General features: G+C 37.4%; 4 protein-coding genes across 4 annotated transcripts; 2 read left to right on the forward strand and 2 right to left on the reverse strand.

Annotated features, from left to right (window-relative positions):
- Positions 1-853: 853 nt before the first annotated feature.
- On the forward strand, positions 854-2,929 carry mcts1 (MCTS1 re-initiation and release factor). Its single transcript, XM_047353663.1, has 6 exons — positions 854-1,035; positions 1,811-1,963; positions 2,053-2,150; positions 2,227-2,360; positions 2,522-2,589; positions 2,670-2,929. Exons 1-6 carry the CDS (start codon positions 1,025-1,027, stop codon positions 2,749-2,751), a joined length of 546 nt encoding a protein of 181 aa, XP_047209619.1. The 5' UTR covers positions 854-1,024; the 3' UTR covers positions 2,752-2,929.
- A 1,849-nt stretch (positions 2,930-4,778) lies between these two features.
- On the reverse strand, positions 4,779-9,116 carry c1galt1c1 (C1GALT1-specific chaperone 1). The gene is made up of 2 exons (XM_047352762.1): positions 8,978-9,116; positions 4,779-6,253 (listed from the first exon to the last, which is right to left on the reverse strand). Exon 2 carries the CDS (start codon positions 6,238-6,240, stop codon positions 5,287-5,289), a length of 954 nt encoding a protein of 317 aa, XP_047208718.1. The 5' UTR covers positions 6,241-6,253; positions 8,978-9,116; the 3' UTR covers positions 4,779-5,286.
- Positions 9,117-12,598: 3,482 nt separating this feature from the next.
- Positions 12,599-15,303, forward strand: urp1 (urotensin-related peptide 1). Its single transcript, XM_047354497.1, has 5 exons — positions 12,599-12,732; positions 12,920-13,048; positions 13,150-13,190; positions 13,567-13,672; positions 15,249-15,303. The coding sequence occupies exons 1-5, from the start codon at positions 12,630-12,632 to the stop codon at positions 15,278-15,280; spliced, it is 411 nt and encodes a 136-aa protein (XP_047210453.1). The 5' UTR covers positions 12,599-12,629; the 3' UTR covers positions 15,281-15,303.
- clic2 (chloride intracellular channel 2) lies at positions 14,686-22,335 on the reverse strand. The gene is made up of 6 exons (XM_047354496.1): positions 22,049-22,335; positions 20,583-20,692; positions 19,975-20,100; positions 19,759-19,859; positions 17,795-17,976; positions 14,686-16,055 (listed from the first exon to the last, which is right to left on the reverse strand). Exons 1-6 carry the CDS (start codon positions 22,100-22,102, stop codon positions 15,897-15,899), a joined length of 732 nt encoding a protein of 243 aa, XP_047210452.1. The 5' UTR covers positions 22,103-22,335; the 3' UTR covers positions 14,686-15,896.
- Positions 22,336-23,577: the final 1,242 nt, after the last annotated feature.

Here is a 23,577-nt window from a genome sequence, read left to right on the forward strand (position 1 = left end):
AAGTGCAGTCCCAGACCATCACACCACCACCATACTTGACTGTTGCTTCATCAGTTTTTTACTAAAAGTTCCACTTTTTATTTTGTCAATTCACAGATTATTTCTGCAAACGTCTTGGGGATTATCGATATAGCCATTTGTTCTGTTTTGGCAACTTTTTGATTCTAATGGACTGGCATTAATTAGGCCTGGGTGTGACAAGTGAAACTGAACTCTGCTTTACAAAGACTGTAAAGCTAAATTAATCACAGGTAATTCTTCACATATGGCCAGGTTGTTTGGGATAGCTTTTTCCCCCCCTGGTTAATTAAAATTATAATTTAAAAACATGTATTTCTATTATTTATTCACGTTATCTTTGTCTGATCTTAAAGATTGTATGGGGATCTGAAACATTTCAGTGTGGAAGAAGGCCCTGTTGCTGTCTTTGCTTTAAGTCTGTTCCAGTTAATAATAATAATAATTTCCAGAGCAACTCGTCACAAGTTTCGGTATAAACCTATAAGTATTGACACAATCCAAAAACTGCTAGTCACAGTTTTTATGTATAATTAAAATGTGGTTTAGATTTATGTCATATTTGATTAGAATGTTTCAGTAATATGTATGAGGAATTAATGTTAAATAATAATAGTGTCGCAATGTGGAGGAACGAAATAAAAGTACAAAAAAAACTGCATTTAACTTTAATATGCAGCAACTCGATGCCAATGTTCGTATTCTTACAGCTGGTTTACCTGTATTTTAACGGGAACTGCAGCACAAAAATCATTCCGTGACAGACGTTCCCTTGGTGGCAGTCGTTTTTGTCACCTTGGTAACGAGAGTTAACCTTCGCTGAGGTAACTGTCGTAAAATCACGCAAATCCCATACAGCTAAATAAGAGCGTGGACATTTGCAGCAGCAACAGCTAACACATGAACTGTATTTACTGATTTTCTTTTCTGCTTCGCCCGACTTGGCAAATTACTTTGGGACAAGCTTTGACATACCTTAAGAACCCGGCACCGGAGATCAGAGAGGATGTTCAAAAAGTACGTCTCTGTGTTGTACCGTTAACTAGCAGGATACTGAAGTAGCTAATGCTAAGTTGTTAGCCTTAGCGTATTTGATTCTACTTTATTTAAGTCACTTTCTGTTAGATTTCAGCCGCATCCAATCTGTGTTAAGTGACACAGTAATGTCAGGATGCTAGCTAAAACCTATCTAGACGCATGCAGCGTTGCCACCTTTTGAGTGGAGCTTTGAGTCAGACAGGGTTTCCAGGTGCAGGTCAGTAGTTGGGATTTTTCTTGCGAAAAAAACATCACAATGTGACACACAAAAGAAACAAACAACAACATACGAATGGTCATTCTCATGCAGCTGCTTACCAACATGAACCTAACAGGCTCAGATTGATAAATAATTGTTAAGGCTAGGCTTAGAAGAGAAGTGATGGTCAGTGAGGAGCAGTATGATTTAATGTTGACATGCAGAGGTTTCCTTTGAGAGTGTTGATGGAGAAGGTCAGCAGTTGCATTGTTTCTTGTGGAGGTAGAGAAAGCGTATGCCAGGGTGCCAAGAGAAGCAGTGTGGTACTGGTTAAGAAGGTCAGGTATGGCAGGGGTCAGATTGGTGAAAGACCAGTGCTAGCACAGCATGACGGTATAAACATGAATAATCAGAAACATCATCAGAATATCGTTTTACTTAATCTGAATACTGAAACGTTTGTGCTTTAAGGAAATACTTTAAAATTATTACTAAAAATACTTAGCTAAGTATACCTTGTAAAGCAAAATGTATGTTTCCTGTCCTGTTTTTCAGATTCGATGAGAAGGAAAATGTGTCGAACTGCATCCAGCTAAAAACATCAGTGATCAAAGGCATCAAAAATCAGCTGTTGGAGCAGTTTCCTGACATCGAGCCATGGCTCAATCAAATAATGCCAAAAAAGGACCCTGTTAAAATAGTCAGATGGTACGATCACATATTTCTTCCCATTATTGTGTCATATGAGTGTCTTTTAAACCGGATGCTCGCTTCAGCTTGTCCTGTATGCTTTTCAGCCACGAACACATAGAAATCCTGACAGTGAATGGAGAACTCCTTTTCTTCAGACAGAGGGAAGGACCATTCTATCCAACCCTCAGACTGCTCCATAAATGTAAGCTCTCCTGATACCACAGCACTGAAAGGTGTAGTTGATTGTATTTCAGTAATTTCCTTTTCTCTGCTCTCAGATCCTTTCATTCTCCCACACCAACAAGTGGACAAAGGAGCTATTAAATTTGTGTTGAGTGGAGCAAATATCATGTGTCCAGGTCTCACTTCACCAGGTGCCAAACTCTACCCTGCTGATGTTGACAAAGTGGTTGTATCCTTTAATGCATCATTCTGCACAATCGAGGGGTGCATATTAAAATATTCATTAACTGTTGTTTTAAATGCCCTTTTCTATTGCCCAGCATAAACTTTAACCTTCTTTGAAGTTTTTAAATAAAATTTCCCATGTTTGTCTTTAACAAGTCGATGCAGGCTATTATGGCGGAGGGAAAGCAACATGCACTTTGTGTTGGTGTAATGAAGATGTCAGCTGAAAACATGTAAGACTCATGTTTTACCAAACAAATCGTTCATTGTTCACTTTATGATAATAAGATCTTATTCTGTGTATCACAAACAGAGAGAAAGTCAACAAGGGAATCGGAATCGAGAACGTTCACTATCTGAACGACGGTTTGTGGCACATGAAGACATATAAATGATGATGTTGCCACCTGCACCACCCAAGCCAGGCCATACAAGATAATATGTGGGAAGATTTTGTCATTGAGGCGTGAGCTGCAATTTAACTGTTTACACCTACGCACTTGGCTCTGTAACCTGCTGGAGGCTGTAAATCAACCCTCAAGATGCACAAATAAAGAAAAGATCCTGCTTCAAGCCAGTATCTCAGTTTGTATTTTGTTTAAACTAAATGGAAATGCCAGTAGTGGCAGTAAGGATGTGACATCCAGTCGGTTTTGGACTGCATGAAGCAAACCTATTTACATAATGACAAAGGGAGTGCCAAGATAGAAAACAAGGCAAGGCAACTGTTAGACCTGTTAATCTGCTCATATTGCATGTCTAAGTGGTGAGCAAATTAAATATTGAAAGACACTAATTTTGACTATAACATACTTGAGGTGTTACCTTTTTATAAAAACTGATCACAGAGGGTTAAATAAAACTCTCCAGAATCTGCAGCTACTCTGAATTGGGTTAGGGTCATGAGCCCTTTAAGTGTAACTATAGCAGTCAGTTTATTTTTTTATGAATAGCATATGGTAAAATGACAAACACCACAAATGAATTAAAATGATCTATTAAAAAATACCTCTTGTTGTACTATCCATGTATATTTATCACTTACTACTTGGGTAGCAACACATTACAGAAATGTTTCTCTGGCCAAAAGGATATACAGGTGCATCCCAATAAATGTGAAAACTATTGAAATGTTTTTCAGTTGAAAAAGTGAAAATAATTTCAAGAAATCTATTACACAAGGTGATTTATTTCAGGCATTTTTGTTAATTTAAATAAGACCGCCAAATGATTTTAATACTGAAATGTAGACCTGCTTTAAAGTATGTCCATGCTGTACCGCATATGCACTCATTAACTAGTCGGGGACCCCTTTTGCATGAATTATTGCATCTATGCATTGCGACATGAAGGCAATTAGCCTGTGGATTTAATGAGATTATAAGACCTTGATCTCCAAATAAAATGCAATGTTACTTTAACCTTTTGTTTAAAGAGTACTTTGGACCCCTTGGAAACAGTCAGGTTATTTTTCTCCTTAGCCAAGGTAATATGCTTCTGACATCTCTGATTAAGGAGTGGGTTTATTCAAGGAATGCAAAAGCTGTAACCCATGTTCTGAATTCATCTACATCTTCCTCAAACTCTTGAATGGGCTTTACTTCACAAGCCTCGCCAGACTGCAATTATCCCTGCCACATGTACATCTTTTTCCACCACACTTTTTCCTTCCACTCAACTTTCCAGTTCTATGCTTGCATATGGCACACCAGATTCCTTAGGGATGACATTTTGTGACTTACCCTCATTGGAAGAGGGTGTCAATGATTGTCTGCCGTCTGCTCAACTCAGCAGCGTTTCCCATGAATCTTTTAGCCTCCCACTTAAACGTGCCATTACTTGTGAACAAGACAAAGATACCTGACCTCTGCTGGACCCAGAGCCTCGCCGAACCTGCAGGAAAATGCAGTTTTACACATTGTTCACACATCTCTTATATCTCTGGTAAAACATAAGACATTTATTTTCTGTTTATTTTGTTAACCTTCAGATCAGACAGGTAAAAAGAAAAAACAGCTGGTTGTAATAGACATTCTTGCATGTTTCTCATTTGCATTTATGTTTTTTCCAATGCCCATTTTGTGTTCAGAGCCCCAGCGTTACATATTTAGTATTATTTAAAATCCCAGATTTCTTTATTCCCTTAAATAAAGAAATCTGGGATTTCTTTATTTAAGGGAATTGTTATGATCTCGACCAGCTTAAGCTGTGACCGCAGCATGAAAATCAACAGAAAAAGAAAATTGTACACATTTGACTGTCAGATGTTATAATTGCTTAAGGCTTAATTTTTACTCTTATAATCAAGTAGGGTAACATGGGGTTAAAAATGATTTAGAAATATGCACATATTGTTTTGCTCTTGCTAAAAATCATAAAAGTTGGTAAACACTTATCCAAAGAAAATACAGGAAAACAAATATGTCCTCTGAAAAAGTTTAATAGCCAGTTTTTCATGAGAAAACCAAGCGTAACATAAAAGCAACTCGATTACAGCTAAGCTATGTCATGATATGTCTGTCTCAATAATGATTAAAGGTGTGATAATGCAACATTAAATCAGATGTTTAGCTGGTAAAACTCCACAGATTAAGAGTATTACCAACATTTTCTACATTTCTGCAATACAACAAAAATACATTTAGAGATGCAGAACAAAACTTCAATAACCAGAATTCAAATTGAGATAATCAGTCTCAAATCTGTAGTCCTGCTCTGTCTTCTTGTTGTGGACGGCTCATCCGACCCGTGTCGAACAACCCACTGACATCAGGTGCCGACTGCGTCAAGTGCAAAAAGTTACAAATATACATAAAACTGATTTCCAGCAAGTTTTAGAAACATCAGAAAAAAACAAACAATCCAAAGTCAGGTTTGCCATCACAGAAGCAAAATGTTTAAAACGACACATCCAGTCTGATTGAGTGAGACTAGTCATTGTCTGAACCTTTGGGAGGGTAAAATGTCAATATGTCTTGGAAGTCATGTCCATACGGTCGAAGTCTGTAAACTCCAAACATCATGACCTGCATCTGGTTCGGGGACATGGAGCTGAATGTGATGGCCATGTCGGAGCAGCAGCCCTTCACCACATTGTTGGGGTTCTGATCCATGCTTTCAGATATCAAGTTGTCCACGCTTCTGCTGTTGAACAGGCCCTTTCCATGTACGTCTTCTCCATTCTCTGCAAACACTCCTGTGAATTTGAGACACACGGCAAGCTGCTTGTCTTCACTCAGCTTCCACAAAGCGCTTTGTCTTTCTGGACATTTGTCCTCGTCCTGGAATACGTTCACCAGCCTCTTCAGAGCTTCATAGCTGAGAACAATGCCGCCGTTGAACTCCACATACTCCAGCTCCCCGGACTTCACTGTCTTCCCCAGGTAGAACGGTTGCTCTGGATTTTTAGTGAGCACAAGATACTTGAGGTTCTCGATGATTGCGAAGGTGGAGGGCTGTGCCACAAAGAACCAGCGAATGTTGCCGGCGTTCTCATAGGCATGCTTCAGAGCTTTATGCAACCTCGCCCAGTCATCTTTTTCATTCAGGTCTATCGCCTCGAGCGCCTTAGAGGACTCCGAGGTGTAAAACTCGGCCTTGTCACAGTGCTTGGTCCAAGTGTCCAAAGCTGCGGCCCAGTAAACCAGGTTTTTGGGCTGGACCATGATGACACAAGAGATCTGGAGTTGGTTGTTCAGCTCTTGCAGTCTGCTCTCAGAGAGCTGTTGGAGCTCGTCTTTGCTTGCAGCCTTGACGTGATGATGATGGTGGTCCTCCGTCTTGGACTCAGTGATGGGGCTGAAACTACCCAGCAGTGACAGCACCAAGCAGAATACGCCTCCCAAGACCATCCCCTTCATGAAGGAGCCTCGCTCGGACAACATGTTGGCAACAAGGCTGGACAAGAGAGACAAACTGTTTTTATTCCTCATTTCAGATGAAGCACTGATGAACAATCTACCACATTATATCTGCAGCTGAGGTCCCAAGAAAAGGTGCTTTTCTTAGTTCATGTCCAGAATTAATTAAAACTGCTTCTCAAACATATTTTCCTTATGTGTTGAAAAACTTCCAGGATAAACTTACCCTGCATTCACTACTCTCACTTCAAAAAACTTGAAAAACAACTTAAAAAATTAGTATAACTACTTTAAATTCATTTTCCAAATAAGCATTTGGCATATTTATGATTTTTCTTATTTTACTTTTTTTTTTAATCAATTATTGTGATGTTTTTATTCTTCTTAAAATTTTTGTATCTGATCTTGTCCTGGACTCCTTGGCAAATCTCAGTTTACAGTCTATTTAAAGAGCCAATATTAGCATATTTAAGACCCATAAAATCAGTAAATACTGAAAGTATGAAACATAAATAAATCAAAATTTCTACAAAGTACTACATTTAAACATTTAAAGTGATCTTTTAATGTGATCAACATGTTTCTTCTGACTGGAAGTAATATTAAGCTTTAGAAAGGCCCAGCAAGAGTGCTGACTTGAATATGATAGAGAATCTGTGAAGGGACCTAAAGATTAGGGTGATGACGAGGAGGCCTTCCAACCGCAAAGACTTGGAGCTCCTTGCAAAAGATGATCTGTCAAGAAATACCAGGGAATCCTGCAAAATCTGGTCAGCTATTAAAAGAAGGTTTTGTTGTAATACGAATATAGGCTATTCCATTGTTTATTAGGAAATGTAAAAACGTCTCCAAGCTACTACTGTTGGACAACATTTCTTATGACGTCATTGTCTTCACTGGGAAAACATTTTAATCTGGCTTTCCAGTTGTAACCTTTTTTTTCTTTGAAAATAAAAAGTTGGAAAAATACTCATATTTACTCTAAATTAAACGCATTAAGTAAAATTCAAAAGTAATAATTTACATTAAAATGATAAAGTACTTTTCAAATCATGAATTCAATGCTTTGGTGCTTTTGATTTATGTAGGGTAAAGGTTTAGACAGTCAGACAAAACACAAACTTGAGGATGTTGAAATTTTGTGGCTATTTATGTTAATTTACCTTTCAGAAGAGAAATGAACAAGCAAAACAGTCTTATAGCATCATGGTAAGAAACACTCAAGTAATAAAATGTGAGTAGTAAAAAACAGCGTACGTGACGAACTTTGTACCTCGACAACAAAAGATTTTTAGAACCATTGCTATGACTCTGTAAAGAAAGCCGCAAAGATTAAGACCAGGATATACAAGTATTAGGCAAACATTTGCTAAACAAACTAAACCTTTCATTAATAAAAAGGAAGTTCTTTCTTTATAAACCAGGCTGCGTGTCTTGTGAGAAACTAGTCACTGCTTTCCCAGTATTCAACAGTTTTAACTGGTTGAGGTTTCAAAGCTGCTAAAAGGTTTATTTTCATACTTCCTACAGTTTAAAGTACTTTAAATGACATGCCAGCGAAAGCGTCGGAGCAACCAAAGTTTTTCTGGCTGTATGGAGCAGCGTCCATCCCCTACCTGTTGCTGCATACTGCCAGTTAGCTGGCTAAAAGAAGGCTACTAAATTATTACAACAATAAACACATTATTATGAAATACATGATGACTACTACTATTAAATTTAGTAGTACTCAAGACAATGCATTAAACTAAGTAAATAAATGTTACATAATAATAATTTATTAATCTGCTTCAAAATGTTATTATTAATCTGCTTCAAAATGTTATCAGCACAATATTTTTTGTTCTTTGTCTGCTTCATTTAAATGCAGTAAAATCGTGTTTTATATTTTTGTTTTAAATTCTTGTGTTATTTTCATGAAATATTTACGGAAAGTTTTCATCTCATTTTGTCCAGTGAATAGTAAAAAGAAGCTGACACAAAGGCATCTGTGCACGGTAAAACAATAAAACACTATAAGGTTTTTATAACAATTTATACGTTCGTAAGAGAGGTTAAAAATAAGCATCGGGTGTTGTCTGATGAGAAGATTAGGAAATGAATGTTGCTTATCAATCAGGTTACTGAAATAAACCTGTAAATCAAGTAATACTCAAAATAAACTTTATAATACTGGGCTTGTCTATCACCACACAGGCGTCATAAAGAAGAAACAAAAAGTTAAAATGTTCATTTTATAAAGAAACAATCAGTCTAAATGAAATAAATTCAATATTTTGCTAATAATTTTGATTTACTGGATTTGGCAGATTATAAAACTTGGAAACTACTTTTTTTTGGCTTCTAAATTACAAATTATTTTAGGAGGTAACATGTCAATTAAATTCATCTTAAGTGCGTACTGTAAAAATCAACGTTTAATAAAAAGAAAAAAAAAATCACATTTAAACTGAACGTTTTATTTTTAGTTTAGCCCACGCTTGACCTCTTTGACGTGTCCTTAGTTCAGGGATAAAAATGCTAATAAAACATTGCAGACATATTTTAGATTAAACTAGTATTTTTTGTTTTCTTTTACATTTAGATTAGCAGCTCTGAGAAGCTAGCAGGTAACTTTAAAACACCAACTGAAGTCGCTCAGACAGACAGGCAGCTGTCTGCTAACAGCTAGCTACTGATTTCTAAACCCAGGCTAGCTCACGGCTTTCATCGGCGACATGAATTTAAAAAAAAAAAGGAAGATTTATTATTTCTACAGTACCTCGGCCGATTATTCCTGCCCTGACAGCTGGTGCCTTAGCCGTGACTGTCTTTCAGCTCACACTTTTCCTGTTTGGTTGGGTCATTATTAACGTCAGCCCAATCTTCTTCTTCCTCCATTTCTGTATTTAAGAAGACGTATGCTGCCCCCTTCCGGATGTATTTAACACCTCGCCTCACTGGGTACATCTGCAGGCCGTTTTAATAGTTTTAATTTATTGTGTATGTTTGCGGTCGTGTTGCTTCTACTTCTTTTCATTTTGTTCTTGTAGCCATTTTTATATCCACATTATACCAGTGTTGCATGTCAAAAACTGTTCAATGGCATATAAAAGGATTCAAACCGTTTAAACATTTTTTTCCACTTTTTAACATGTTACAACCAAAACTTCCAACCAAAAATCAGTAAATGTTATTGAGACTTACAGACTTACAGACCAACACAACGTTCAAAATGTTTCACAAATAAAAGAGAGACGTGCATTTGCATTTATGCAATTACAGCTGCAAGTATATTAACTTGGTACATTGGGAGTTTGCATTTTTTGCCGATTATTCTTTGCTATAAAAATACTTAAGCAACAGTTTTCAAGTCTTTCTTTATATTCTCAACTGCATTTAGATTTTGACTCTGACAGGTCCATTCTAACACATGAATATGCTTTAACACAAACAGCTTCAAAACTCTGTCACTGTCCTGATGAAAGGTGAACCTTCACCCAAGCCTCAGGTTTTTTTGCAGCCTTAAGCTGTTTTTTTTTTTTTCAGGATTGCCCTGTATTTAGCTTCATTCATTTTGCCATCAATTCTGAGCAGTTTCCCTGTCCCTGCTCAAGGAAAGTATTCCCACACCATAACTCTGCCATCACCATGTCTTAGTGCGGGGATGGTCTTTTCAGATTGATTTGCACCGATAGTTTTCTGCCACACATAATATTTTATCAGATAGTTCAGCTGTGAGCTCTGGTTTCCTTGGATTGCATTTATTGCAGAAGCCTCTTTGTGAGTTTGGATGTACAAGATGATTGAGCAATTTTGCAGAATTCAAGCTCCCCAGATGGATACATCTTCATCCTTGCCAGTCCTCCTTAACCCCACAATGACTTCATATCAGAAATATGACTTTATCCTGTGTCGGTTTGGATTTTTCTCAGTGTCAGTGTTTGAGTAAAAGTCAGCTGGACTTCTTTTAAAAGGGTTCTCCACTTCTGAACTTAGCAGTGGTCAGCTTTGAAACAGCTGATTAAGAAAGACAAAAGTCCATTGTGATGACGTCACCCGTTTGACCAGTCATTTTGAGATGCTAATATTTAATCCTTTTTTTAACGTGTCTGTTGATTTGTCCATTTTAGCTTCACTTTTACTCTTTGAAATTGAACTCATGCAGCGTTCCATTTTTGTTTCTTATCTTTGACTGCTTGGCAGTGAGATGCATCAAATGTTGTTTTTTAGCAGCAGACAAAGAGACATGGAAACCATAAATCACCTGACACCCTGTATACACATTTGAAGAGCATTAGTGAGCTTTCAGTTTGACAAAGAGCCTCACAGGCCAAACTCTTGATGATGAGATGGGAACTCAAAACCCTTCCTCATCTTTTGTTTTTGTTTTGAAGCCAATCCTTTTTTACCTTGTTGTTGTTTTATAAAGTGAACTGTGTTTGACAGATTTCAGTGTTGTTTTCATTTTTAAGATATATTTGTGTCAACAGGGCATTCTGAGTTTAACTAAAATTTATTTTATTTTCTTTACTGTGGAATAGAGTTTAAAAGAAAAGTACATTCAGTATTTACTTCTTCCTTTCATATAAAGTGCCTTAACGCCTTTCATCACGTTACACCTACTAACTTCAATGTATATTTCATTTTAATTTTGAGACAAACCTACACAAAGTATTACATAATTGTGAAATAAAAGCAAAATATAATATATACAAGTTTTTCCAAAACCTTCACAAATAAAATCTGAAACAAATGTGTGTATGTGTGCTTTAGTCCCAGCTGTATGGCTGTATATGTTGACCAACTTTGTACATCTAGAAGCTGAAACATTTGCCCATTCCTCTGTTAACATCAGTTTTCAAGTCTTGCCACAGATTGTTAATAGTTTTAGGCCTAGACCCTGACTGATCCATGAATATTTTAGATCCCATACATCTTTCATGGTAACTCTAGCTGCAAGTACTCTGCTACTGTCCCATATGGAGATGAACCTCTGACCCAGTTTCAAGCCTTTTGCAGCCAGGATTGCTTCAAGATGTATTTTCATCCATCTTTCTATCAACTCTGACTAGCTTCCCTCTCTCTACTTAAGAAAAACATGCCCACAGCATGATGCTGCCACTAACATGTGTCATAATGGGGGGGGGGGGGGGGGGGGGGGGTTTATTCAGAACTAGGTTTACTGTTAATTTTCTGCCAGACATAGTGTTTTGCCCTATATGCCAAAAAAATACGTTTTGGTCTGATTTGAGGAGATCCCTGAGCTTGTGGCAAAATGCACACAGTATACAAGTTTTTAATTGTTTTCTTTCCCAACAAAGCAGATCTTTTTACTAATCTTCCACGAATTACCAGATTTTTTTGGTTTGCATTACTGATAGTTGTCCTGTTGACAGATTCCTGTGTTATGGATCTCAGCAACTCCTCCAGTGTTAACATGGGCATATTGGCTGCTTCTCTAAATTAATCCTCTCCTTCCCTGGCCTATCAGTACTAGGTTTCCAGCTGAATCATATGTTTTCTCTTCAGATAAAGGATTGAACAGGTGCTCTCTGAGAGGCCTTCATAGAACAGCTATACTGAGACTGAGATTATATTGCTCACAGATAGTCACAAAGGTGACTTTTAAAGGCAATCAGTTGCACAGGTGTGAGTTTAGGGGTATCAGACTAAATGGTCCTGAATACAAATGCATAGCGCATGTCAGATTTTTTTGTTGCAAATAATTATGCAAACCATGTATTATCTCCCTCCCACTTTACAATTAGGCTCTGCTCTGTGTTGGTCTGTCACAAAAATCAAAAGAGAATACATTGAGTCTGTGGTTGTAACATGACAAAGGTGAAAGAGGTCAAGGGGCGTGAATACTTTAGCAAGGCCATGTAACTCAACATTTTGTGTTCAGATGATGATCTGCAGTTTCATCAGTTAACATCTTTTCTTGTTGTTTTTGTCCTGTTTGGGGTTTACTTGACCTGTAGATCTACTGTTTTCACAGGGATGAAATCAAGGATTATAACATATTATTAAACACTTACAGCTTCAGAAATGTTACTCATTTGTCGCACAATGACGTAGAAACCTGCAGTGACACATTTTCAGGCGCTCCGCGTGTTCCTCTGGCCGCAGACATGAGCAATGACCAACAGCCCAAATGTGAACCATCAGAGCTGCTCTGATTGCTGCTGGAGAGCAAACATTTGTTTGGCTTCTCTGTACAAGCACAGATAGGCCTCAGCTGAATTGACAAGGTGCCCTAAATTGTGTCGGTGACGCCCGATCCTTCGTGTCAGAACCATTAAAGAAGAAGACTGGGTGTGACGATAATGTATTGATCAGGCTGTGATGGATGGCCACGGACGAAATATAAGTGAAGTTCTCAGTCGAGCTGAAAAACAATCCAGATCCGGCCACCTTAAGGGAGAAACACCATGCTTTCTCTAGCTCTGTTTCACCTTTTAGCTGTAATGTGTTCTGCAACATGGACACATGCTCTGCCCCTTTATCCAGGACCCAACGTGGAGCCACAGGCAGGTAAGTTTATTCCTGATTTAAAAAAAATATTAATAAGATTTTAACTAACTTCAAATCATGACTACATTATGGTTTTGATGAAAAAGAGAAAGTTTGTCTAAGTAGTTTCTTGTTTTCCTTAGGCTACAATGGAAAAAGTATTATTATAAATCATCATGATAAATAAAAAGTTGTCTTATTGCAACAGATTTCATTCAGAAGTTGGTGTCAGAGGTGGAAGATGGAGCCAACGCTGCAGTGGAGGAGCAAGGAGAAGTGAATAACCTTTATCCTCTATTGATGCACCAGAATGGAGGGAGAGACTCCTGGAATAAAGGTAAAACCAACATAAATATGTGAAAGTTCAAAGCAAAAAAACAAAAACAAATGAGAAAAATAAGGTTGTAAAATTAATGGTATGACAACTTATTCCATCAGGGGCAAAGGATTTGCCACCGCAGGGAAATTTTGCGAATGTGGTAAGATTTGTATTTGTATTCAATAATACGTGAGAATTAGTGCAAATTTTTTATAATATAGCTGAATACAACAGTTAAGACCTTCTTAGCAAAAATCACAAAGTAAAACAAAATAACTCATACATTGAAATAAAAAGACAACATCCAGGCATGAAAATTTTATTTTTGTAGGAAAACTCCTCAACAGTTTAATTCTTAACTTAAGGATCAGGAAAGAAAAATGTCATTGCAAAAGCAGAAACACTTGGCCCCAAAATGTCATAAATGTTTTCATACTTTGGGAGTAATGACTTAGAATAAACTGACTATAAATAAAAACTGGGACATGTGATCTCTGATTTGGCATCTGATTTCTTTGTGCTGTTTTTTTTTTCAGGTGGAGGACCTTAAGAAAGTGGTCCTGCAGCTGGCTGCAGCCGACAAGCTGCGCTCTCAGGGCTTCATCAGATCAGAGCAGAGTCTGCCAAAAACAAACAAAAGAGGTGAGAGGCTACGACTTTTTTCTAAAGTAAAATGCCACACCTTCATTCATTTCTCAAATAAAACTACATTATAGTTTTATATAGTCACAAAGTGGTTGGACGTTAGGTGTCTATTTAGGTCAGAGGATCTGTGTTTGAAGCAAAAGAGAGAAACAGAACATAAATGTTCACTTTGGACAGAGATATCTCTTTAAAGAAAGGGAAACATTTAAGCAGCCATACCACACTTTCAACATTTATTGACACCACAGGTTAAAGATAAACAAAACCCTTAGAATAAATTAACATTTTCTTCAGCAGCATAATCTCATCGTAAGTTTTGTAGATGTTCTTCCCTCCCTTATTATCCTCCTCACTGTGTCTGGTGGCAGGATAAACCTTCAGTCCTTCAGCGTTGCTTGTCACAGTTGTAGTTCTTTTAAACCTTTTAATTGTTGCTCTGACTTAGTCATGGAAAATATGACCTGAGTAGCTGTTATATTGTAGCCATTGCTCATGAAGATCGAAACATGTCTGCTTTACCCAGGGAAACAGATAGTCCGATTTTTAATTAGATTTATAAACCTAAAAATGTAAAATATGAAAAATAATAGGTTTCTTTTGTTTTGGATGCCAGTTATTTTAGTTAGGAGATTAGGAGATTTTGTGAAAAGTAATTTCTTAACATCAGATTTTCCCTCATTGAATAAAAGTAAATCTAGGGTTTTTCAGTGAGAGATTATGTTTCTGTAGTTAAAAGGTAAATATATTTTAACTGACAACATTTTTTTCTGTGGGTGCCATAAATGTGGATTATGCTAACACTCAGTACAAAAATGTGAGAAATTATGTGAAACTCAAGAGTAAAAACCAAAAACAAATGTCCCTCATTTTAAAAATACAAAACAAAACACACTAGGCAATGTTATTGAGATATTAACGACTCATTAAATACTCAGTATTTGCCTTTTTTAACCTCATCTGCAAAGTCATGTTATTACATCATCTAAATAAGTAGATTTACACACATTAGCTTCATTTGATACCTTTTATTGTTCAAACATTTATTCCTTTTAGCACCATTTTGTTCTGATCCACCCCACAAGCTTTAGTTATCAACCAAATCAAACAGATCAAGTCTGATACAATAAGGTGCAATATCCCACTGAAATGGAACTTAAGAATTGTATTGCTAATAGGGCACAGAAACTGGACGGTAGAGATTGAAATAGATCCCAAAACATTTCTTTTCAAATATAAATATAAATGGTTTATTCTCAGAATATGAACTGTTTTTAGTTCCTGATAAGCTGGAAGAGGCTGTAAAAATGTATTTCGTTATGAAGATGCCTATAACAAGCAGACACAAAATAAATCTTTAAGATAATCTGTAAAATTCTTCACCTTAGAAGTGATTTTGACATCAAATGTGTTTTACCCATGCTATAAAATGGCAGCATTTTCAAATAGATTTATTTAAATCAAATCTTTTATAACTGAGGAGGCTCTGCTAAAGCACTGAAACTGAATTTTTATCACGTAAATATATCACTTCTCTGCTTCCTGTGATTAACCTGATTGGTTTTTCTGTTTCCAGCGTGTTTCTGGAAATACTGTGTGACCAACTAGAGCCCAGCAGGCGGAGGTCAGAGGTCCCCAGCTTTGAGAAATGTTTCCACTCTTCATTGTTATTCTTTTCTTTCTCATCAAATTACATGCATATGTTGTGCCAGATAAAAAAAAGAGAATATATTTTTAAACCTGTAAAATCGTCTTTTTTTGTGACTGAAAATATACTAGAATATCTGAAACAGCGTCTATAGCTAGTCATCTGGTTTTATTTGCTTGCAGAATGATATCAAAATATTGAGATGAGAAACATTAATAGTGTGGTTGCTAGACTTCATCAGATCAGAGGAATGCACTAACATTAACTGTCATATACATGCATATAAACATGCAGGTGTTTTGATTGTTTCATTCTTAAAAATCATTCAATATATATATATATATTTACACTATAAAAAATAACTCAACTAAATATCAACCAACAGTAAATTGCACTCTGGGTCTTTTTCATCTGTGAGTAACTATAGATAAACCTGTGAAGGCGTGCTATAAGCTCAAGGTTCTGAATGTGTCCGGTTCATCTGGAGAGCTCATTCTTGTGACAACAGCACCCTCCACAGATCACTATTTGGGTTACGTTGGGTGAGAACAGGACAACATTATGGAATGTGAGTTTTTATTTCCTCTTGGCAACACCCAAGTAAGCCTTTTCAATCTCGATGTCGGCTGGACACGTTTGTTTGAACTCCTCCCGTTCGTAGGCGTTTTCCAGGTACCTCCAGACTCCTGTGAACTCGGCTGGAATTTCAAAATCGCAGTACTTCTTGGCAGCGACCTGAAAGGGGAATCAGGAGTTAGCATTTCTTCTTGTTGAGTCACTGGTTTTGCCAAAACACTTCAAAATCTAGAAGGAAAAGTAATATTTGGGTAATTTAAAGCAACAGCTCTGAAACTTTCCAGCTTCAGATCCACAAAAGAACAGCTGCAGAGATATAACACTGACTATCACTGGCAGAAACATGATTTATAAGGTATAAATCACACAGGCTCAACAACCATGAGAATATTTTCACCCAAATATGGGATAAACAATCATTATTTAACTCAGTTTGATTTCTGAAGAGCATTTAAAAACTTGAACTTCATGTTAGAGACCCACAGTGGGCCTCCAACCCCAATTGTTTTTGAACTCTAATTTAACTGTTTCTTAATGCATATGACCTAAGCTGGCCTAAGATTGTATGGGCTCGTTTATTCTAGGGCCCCTTTTATAGTTAGGACCTTTGCAGCCATGCAGCCATGTTAACTAGTGACTGAACAATAAATTCCTTAAATCCATGCAACAGATTTAATCAGGCAGTTCTTACAAATGGCACTTTGGGTAATAGGCTGGTACAGATGTAATTAGATCAGTGTCTGGGTTATTTCTCTGATTTAGTTATTTGGACGGATGAACAGCACTTCAGTACAAACTGCACGGTGGCGCAGTTGGTAGCACTGCTGCCTTGCAGCAAGAAGGTCCTTGGTTCAATTCCTGGACAGGGGTCTTTCTGCATGGAGTTTGCATGTTCTCCCTGTGCATGTGTGGGTTCTCACTGGGTACTCCAGCTTCCTCCCACAGTCCAAAGACATGCCTGTTAGGTTAATTGGTCAATCTAAATTGACCTTAGGTGTATGAGTGTGTGCTTGGTTGTTTGTGTGTTGCCCTGCGATGGACTGGCAACCTGTCCAGGGTGTACCCTGCCTCTCACCCATAGACTGCTGGAGATAGACACCAGCTCCCCCACGACCCACGATGGAATAAGTGGTAGAAAATGACTGACTATTCTTTAATTAAAGTAATACCTGATGACAAAATGGGATTAACAAGAGTACACTTCGTTCCACTCCTTTTTGGACGTGTAAACTGAATCAACTATGTTGAGGCAATGTAGTTGCTTATTTCTTTATTGTTGTTTTTACTAATTTTCTTTTTAATAATTATTTTTCCCCACAAATTGCTTTCTGTGTGTTGTCTACATATCTAAGAAACTCAGAAATATTTTTGTGTATCTGCTACTTTTCCCTAATCTTTAAATCGTCTATTAGATTTACATATCATTTTTAAAGTTTAAATAATTTTAGGTCCATTGTTCAAAAAACTATTTAGTAAAGTTAAAAGTGGTTAACTCCAGATAAACTGGATAGCTTTTGGTATGTAAAATTGAGTGCTCTTGGGGCCCTTCTGCTGACCACAAGGCTGTAAACTGCAGCTTGTTTTGCTCGTGCCTTGTGGCTCTGGAATACAGAAGAATACCTCTATGTTTATTTTGATGTCTACATTAAGGCAATAAAGGTTATTTTCTTTTTTTTTAAACATTTCCTTGATTGCATAACAAACTTTCTGATGAGATCCAAGCCACAGACATTTACTTGATTTTTTTTTCCTTTAGAGTTGCTGCTATTAAACTTTAATATTTGAATATTACCGGTTCATTCAATAGGAGGCCTTTGATTACTCTAGTCTACATTAAGGAATTAAATAATAAATCTTGTTTTTTCTATGCTGATTAAATAACCTCACTCATGTCTCACCCTTATGACGTGCAGCTTGGGCAACAGGTTGCAGTCTGCTAAGGTGAGATGGTCACCATCCAGAAACTTCCTCTTGGAGACAGTGATGGTTTCTGCAGAGTTGTGATCGATTTCCTCGGGCAGCTGGCTGTTTAAGTAGTCGTCCAAACGTCGAAACTCCCTCAGGAGAATCTTTTCTTGTGCTGTAGGGTTAGCAGCAAACAGAGATTTTTCACTTTGTGTAATTATTTTTGACTTAATTTTATGAAGAAAATGTTTGGCCATTAAGTATTTATATAGTGAATGCACTTTAATAAGAAATGCATCTTTGAAACCTCAAAAGGCTCAAGAGAGATATAGAATTAAATATCACCTCCAGATCATTGATAAGAGATTGTAAATCTGCCAAAGAGGGAGCATGTACAACAGAAACAAAAAGTGTGCAGACACAGAACCTTGAGCGCCACCATATTTGATTGGACTAGAAGAAAACGGGTAATTTTGATCAGCTATACAGAAAATGTTTGCTCTTACAGAGCAAAACAGAGACTGGACATAGACATCCAAAGTAAAACCTGAACCAAAGTACACCACAAGGTTCCTGATGAAAGATCTCACAATAAGAGGGTGGATGACCAAGAATATTCATTACTTAAGGTGTAATGTTGTCTGGAGCACAAAAAAAAGATTTCTGTATTTGTCTTTATGGAGGTGAAGGATTTTTTTCCGCATCCAATTTGTACAATGTCTAAGCTACTAAAATGCCTCATAGGGTTTAAAAGTGATATACTATTAAATATCATCTGTACAGCAATGGTGAGAAATGTCATTAAAAGTACCCCCCCAAAAAACCTTGAGGTACACCATAACAGAGGGGAACTGAAGAATAACGTTCTTTTGAGTAGGTACAGAAAAGGATTGAATTAAGGATGACCTAAAAGTTTTCAAGAACCTGATTGACACAGATGTCAAGAGGAAGGTTAATTTCATGGTTTATTTTGGACCTCTATGACTTATTTTAATTCAAGAGGGGAATTAAATCAAGGAAAACTAATTTGTAACCCACCATGATAATGCGTTGGCTTTGGGTATCAGACCTCCAGCCATGGGAAAGGGACAGTTACGTTACTTAGGACTGACACATGCTGTTGTTTACCTCTTTTTTCATACTGGTTTCTATAGTTGTATGGTTCCACAAGCCCCAATGACAAATTTCCCAAGCAACAAACAACTATTAGGCTGACCAAGAGGTGACCTTTAAAAATAAGGGTGTCTCTTCAGCTCTGAATTTTTGGATGTCCAAAGGCTCCTCGCTTTGGATTTGGAACTTAGTGGTTAGCTTAAAAAGGTTTCAGAAGATTTAAACACATATCCGAGACATGAAAAGCAACAATAAAGTCTTGCTTCACTTAAAAACAGACAACTTAGCCTGCGGTAGGATGCTAAACAAACATTTATCACAACCACAGCTCAAAAAAGTTCAGTCTGGCCACCCTTCTGTGATGAAAAAAGCTATCTTGAGTCTTTACTTCTGTCTGTGTCTTTGAACACCTCACTGCTTCTCGGTAGTTGGGCCTTCCGGGAGAAGAGTTATCTGGAGGGACTCATCAGCCAATCTGAAGTGGATTTTGTTGTAAATATGACAATGAGTTTCCCAGGAAAAATATTATATCACCAAATTATGACTTGATTTTTTTGATGTGAGAAATGGAACTTGAGCAGAGCAGGGTATTATTTTGAGAAAGACACTCTAATGGCTGTACTAAAAGTTTGTTTCATCTAAATCATAAAATTCAGGTGTCTAGATAGAGTGGATGGAGTACCAAAGTATCTTTGTAAGTGAAAGGTAAAAATTCAAGGGTTGTAACAGTTGGTTTGGTGTAATTTAGAGATGGGTCAATAGCCATCATTGAGAGAGGGTCTAGTTTGGACTTAATTATTTGGTTCTCGCATCTAGAAAACAAATTAATCAAAAACAAACTTACTGGCATTGTTTGGGGTGTTCTTGATGAAAGCGGAAAACTTTGCAAAAATGTCAGAACCCACGTCAAAGGACTCTTTGTTCACCGGGCTGAGATGGGGATACCTTTAATGGAAAAAAGAGATTAGAAGCCTTAACGTTGAGTTTATTCTAAGACTGAGCAACATAATTACACTCCCACTTCATTTGGTATTTGTGTAATGATTTAAAGCAACAATACCGGGGAGGGGCCAGTGTTTGCTCAAGAAACTCCTCAATTTTGATGAAGTCTGTTTTAAGGATGCCATTGTAGAGAAGGAAAGGAGGGTTTGTCCCCGGGGCCAGGTCTTTGAGCTCAGCTGGCTTCCTGGAGAAGACACAGAAAGATGGAGAACTTTAGTTCTGTTATCAAGCAGCGCTGAGCCTGAGTTGGCTGTTAGGGGGCTGGCAGAATCAAACATGTCTCCCTGGGTTAATAAGACTATCAGGCTGTTGAACTTACACAACTCTGGGAGTGGTCGTCACTTTGAAAGGCCTGGCTGGGTCTGTAATGAATCACTCATTTATCTACATCCTTACAAAGTTTCCTGGCCTTATTTGCTTCTTGGGTCTGACCCTGAGAAATCCACACAATAAATTCTCAATTAAAGAAGGTGTTTGTTTGAAAGCCACAGAGATCTTCGTATATTTAGGCTTTTACAGGCTCCTCCTCACCTTGACAGCCCAGTGTGAGCAGCACTCCTGAGAAATGGTTTTGATTAGTATAAAACTTTCTCTGTAGTGTTCTGTGTGAAAGTCCCCATGACCAGATGCTCAGGAAATGTTTTTAAAGAGCAGAGGGGTGCTTACTTCCTCATATCAACAGTGGTCACTGTAAACTTGACTCCTTTCAGCCATAGCACCATGAAGAGCCTCTGGCAGAAAGGGCAGTTCCCAATGTTTTCACCGTCATGCCCAGCCTATAACAAAAAACACAAGAAATTAAGTTAGAAATGTTGTTTTATCTTTGTACCCAACAGTAATGGTGTGTTTTATCCTGTTAACTATTTCCCTCTGATCGTTTCTGCTGGTTAAAATAATATTCTTGCAGCAAAAACAGCGTCTGGGGGTATTTAAAGGCCATTTTCCCCTTGGAAGGGAAATGCAGGCATTGTGTTGCAACGGAAAAACAGACAAATAAACCTGCAGTCCAATTTCAGCTGCCTGTTATCAAAGCCAAAGCCATAATTTCTGCCAAGACTCAGAAAAGATGCAGTTTTATGTGTGTTTATACATTTTAATAAAGAAAGAACAAGATTCCAGTGGTTGTTTTTGGTTTTCTGGTGCCACCCACCTGAGGGAGCTCCTCAAAGCGATAAATTAATAAATGCATATGGCCGTAAATCAAGAGTTACTGATGATGCTGAAGTTGGTATTTAAATCAAAGCTTATGATTCAGTGTTGAATTAAAGGGTTATTTATATGTTTTAAAGGCATCTGGACTCAATTTAACCATCTCTGGATGTAAATGTCCCAGATTCAGACAGGTCTAATTCTATCTATTGAATAAATAGTTTTTAGTTTTTAGTGTTTTTGATAAATTTAGTACTTAAATCCCTTTTTTTCAATTTCTAAGACTGGGCTTCACCAGTTGTTTGCGGGATGGCAAAAGATGGGGCTTGCCCAGGGCTCCATTCATTTGAGAACCACCCCTGCCTGTTCTGTTAGCTTTGATTAGTCTTTGGAAAATAATTGGATACTAAAATCTTTCGACCAAGATTGCCAACTATTTATGTCATTTATTTAACCTTGTTTTATACTGTTCCTTAGAACATGCTGTGTATCAACCTAATTACCAGGAGCTAAAACCTTTTTGGCTTATTTCTGTGTGTCATGGTTGTCTCTAAGAGTGTGCTGATCCAAAAGTGGGTGTGCCCGGTGATTCAGGCTTGAGGCCACGCAGGCTCTCTCCATGTTGCTCTCTTCTTCTGGGCATGCAGTGATAACATGAGCTCAGTCTGTCGCCTTAATTTACTGATAACAGACTGCTCTGACCCTCAGCGGATACAAACACCCCAACATCTACCTCACATGGTGTCTGGAAACAGAGCCAGTAATAAGAAGACTTGTCTTCTGATTGGTTCTGCTCAGGTACATAAGTTTTTTTTGCTGTTTCTGAGCAGCAGATCCATTTGTTCTTGCCTGTATAACTCAGAAGGACAAACTGTAAGCCACAAGCAGACACATTTTTATGAGAAATCCCACTTCTATCATCTCAATGTCCTGTCAGTAAATCCAGCTGTTATCAAAAAGTTAAAAAGAAGGAAATTACTGACCTTAATGAACAACTCGATGTTGGGCTGCCTTTCTGAGTTTTGTTGAAGTGCCATGTTTAAATGAAAAAAGAAGTAAGTTTTCCAATTTTTTTTTTTAAAGAACCAAAAAGTTGCTCCAGTCAAATATTCTCCTTTTTGGAAAAACGATCCCAAAAATTTTCTAAAACAAATAGAGAAGAAGCTGATAAACGTTTTCTTGAAGAGGTGCTTTTCGTAGTAGTCGATGTCAGGAGAAGCTGTGTCACCTCACGCCTGCTTGTGTTTGATTGCTGCTTGTAGGGTATTGCTCTGAGCTTACTTTACAAGCCAAGTGGAGGGTGGATCTGCAGAAAAATGGGCGGAGAACAGCAGTCGCTCTCTTATATACTCAAACTATATGAGGAGAAGGCTTAAAATAGTTTCCTTTGCTTTTTGTGATACAAAGGAACTGATAAGGAGTGACTCAAAACACACAAAAAACAATTCATAATGGCCACTCAGATATCAACACCCTTATTGCTATAGAAGAACTCACTGTGAGCTGAGAAACACTGGGAAACAGATGAGAAATAAACATATTTAATACAAGGACATCCCGTCTGCTTTGGATACAGGACAGTAAATAAAATCTGCACTTTCTCTTAGTTATCTTCACTCCTGTGATAATTCAAGATATATGACTGGACAGTTTTTGAGACAGATGTTTATTCTTTTCACATTTTCACATTGTTTATTGTGATCATACTTCTGTTTTGGGGTGTTAATTGTTCTTATTGGGACTCTCAATTTTTGTCACTTGCAATTGCAGTTCCAATGTACAGTTGTCACAACAGCATCCACTGATTTTTGCTTTCAGTAAAGATGCACAGACACTGTAAGCATCAGGTTAAACATCTTTACAGATTAAATACTGGGACAGTGAGTTGAAAGGCTACGTGATTCATCAATTTAAAACCTTTTTTAAAGGTTTTAAAGAAGTATTTTTGACAACATAGCATCCAGAAGGGGTATCAGTGCGCTAAAATCATGGCTTGGTACATATGTACTTGCATTTTAATCAAGTGAAGCAAGCAAAAAAGTATTCATAAATTTTTACTTTATCAACAGTGAACAGTGAAGTTCGCTTAGATTTTCTGCCAATAATTACAGAAGTACAGAAGTGAAGTCAATTAATAAAGTTTTTATAGAATACTAAAACCACTTGTTCACTGTTGTTTAAGAATTTCTGAATAAGATTGTGCTGACATTTGATCAATAAAAAAGGTTAAATTACTGTAAGAGTTGTTTTGGTATGTAATCTAGTGTACAAGTTGAACTTGAATGTGTGCACCTCTCTGGGGGTCTAGTGGAATCCATGCCTCATTGGGTCAGGGTGGTTTCTGCAGCAAAAGGGGAGCCAACACAGGATTAGACAGGTGTTCATAATGTTGTGGCTGATCATTGTGTTTTACGTATTGCAGAAGATAATTCTTTCTCTACTTCTCCTTTTCTCTTGTGGGTAATGTATTGAAAGCTGTCGGGAATTCCCTTCATGTTGTGGGCTTGTAAAG

This window comes from Girardinichthys multiradiatus, chromosome 23, assembly GCF_021462225.1.
Source record: "Girardinichthys multiradiatus isolate DD_20200921_A chromosome 23, DD_fGirMul_XY1, whole genome shotgun sequence".
In the NCBI taxonomy this organism is placed as follows: Eukaryota; Metazoa; Chordata; class Actinopteri; order Cyprinodontiformes; family Goodeidae; genus Girardinichthys; species Girardinichthys multiradiatus.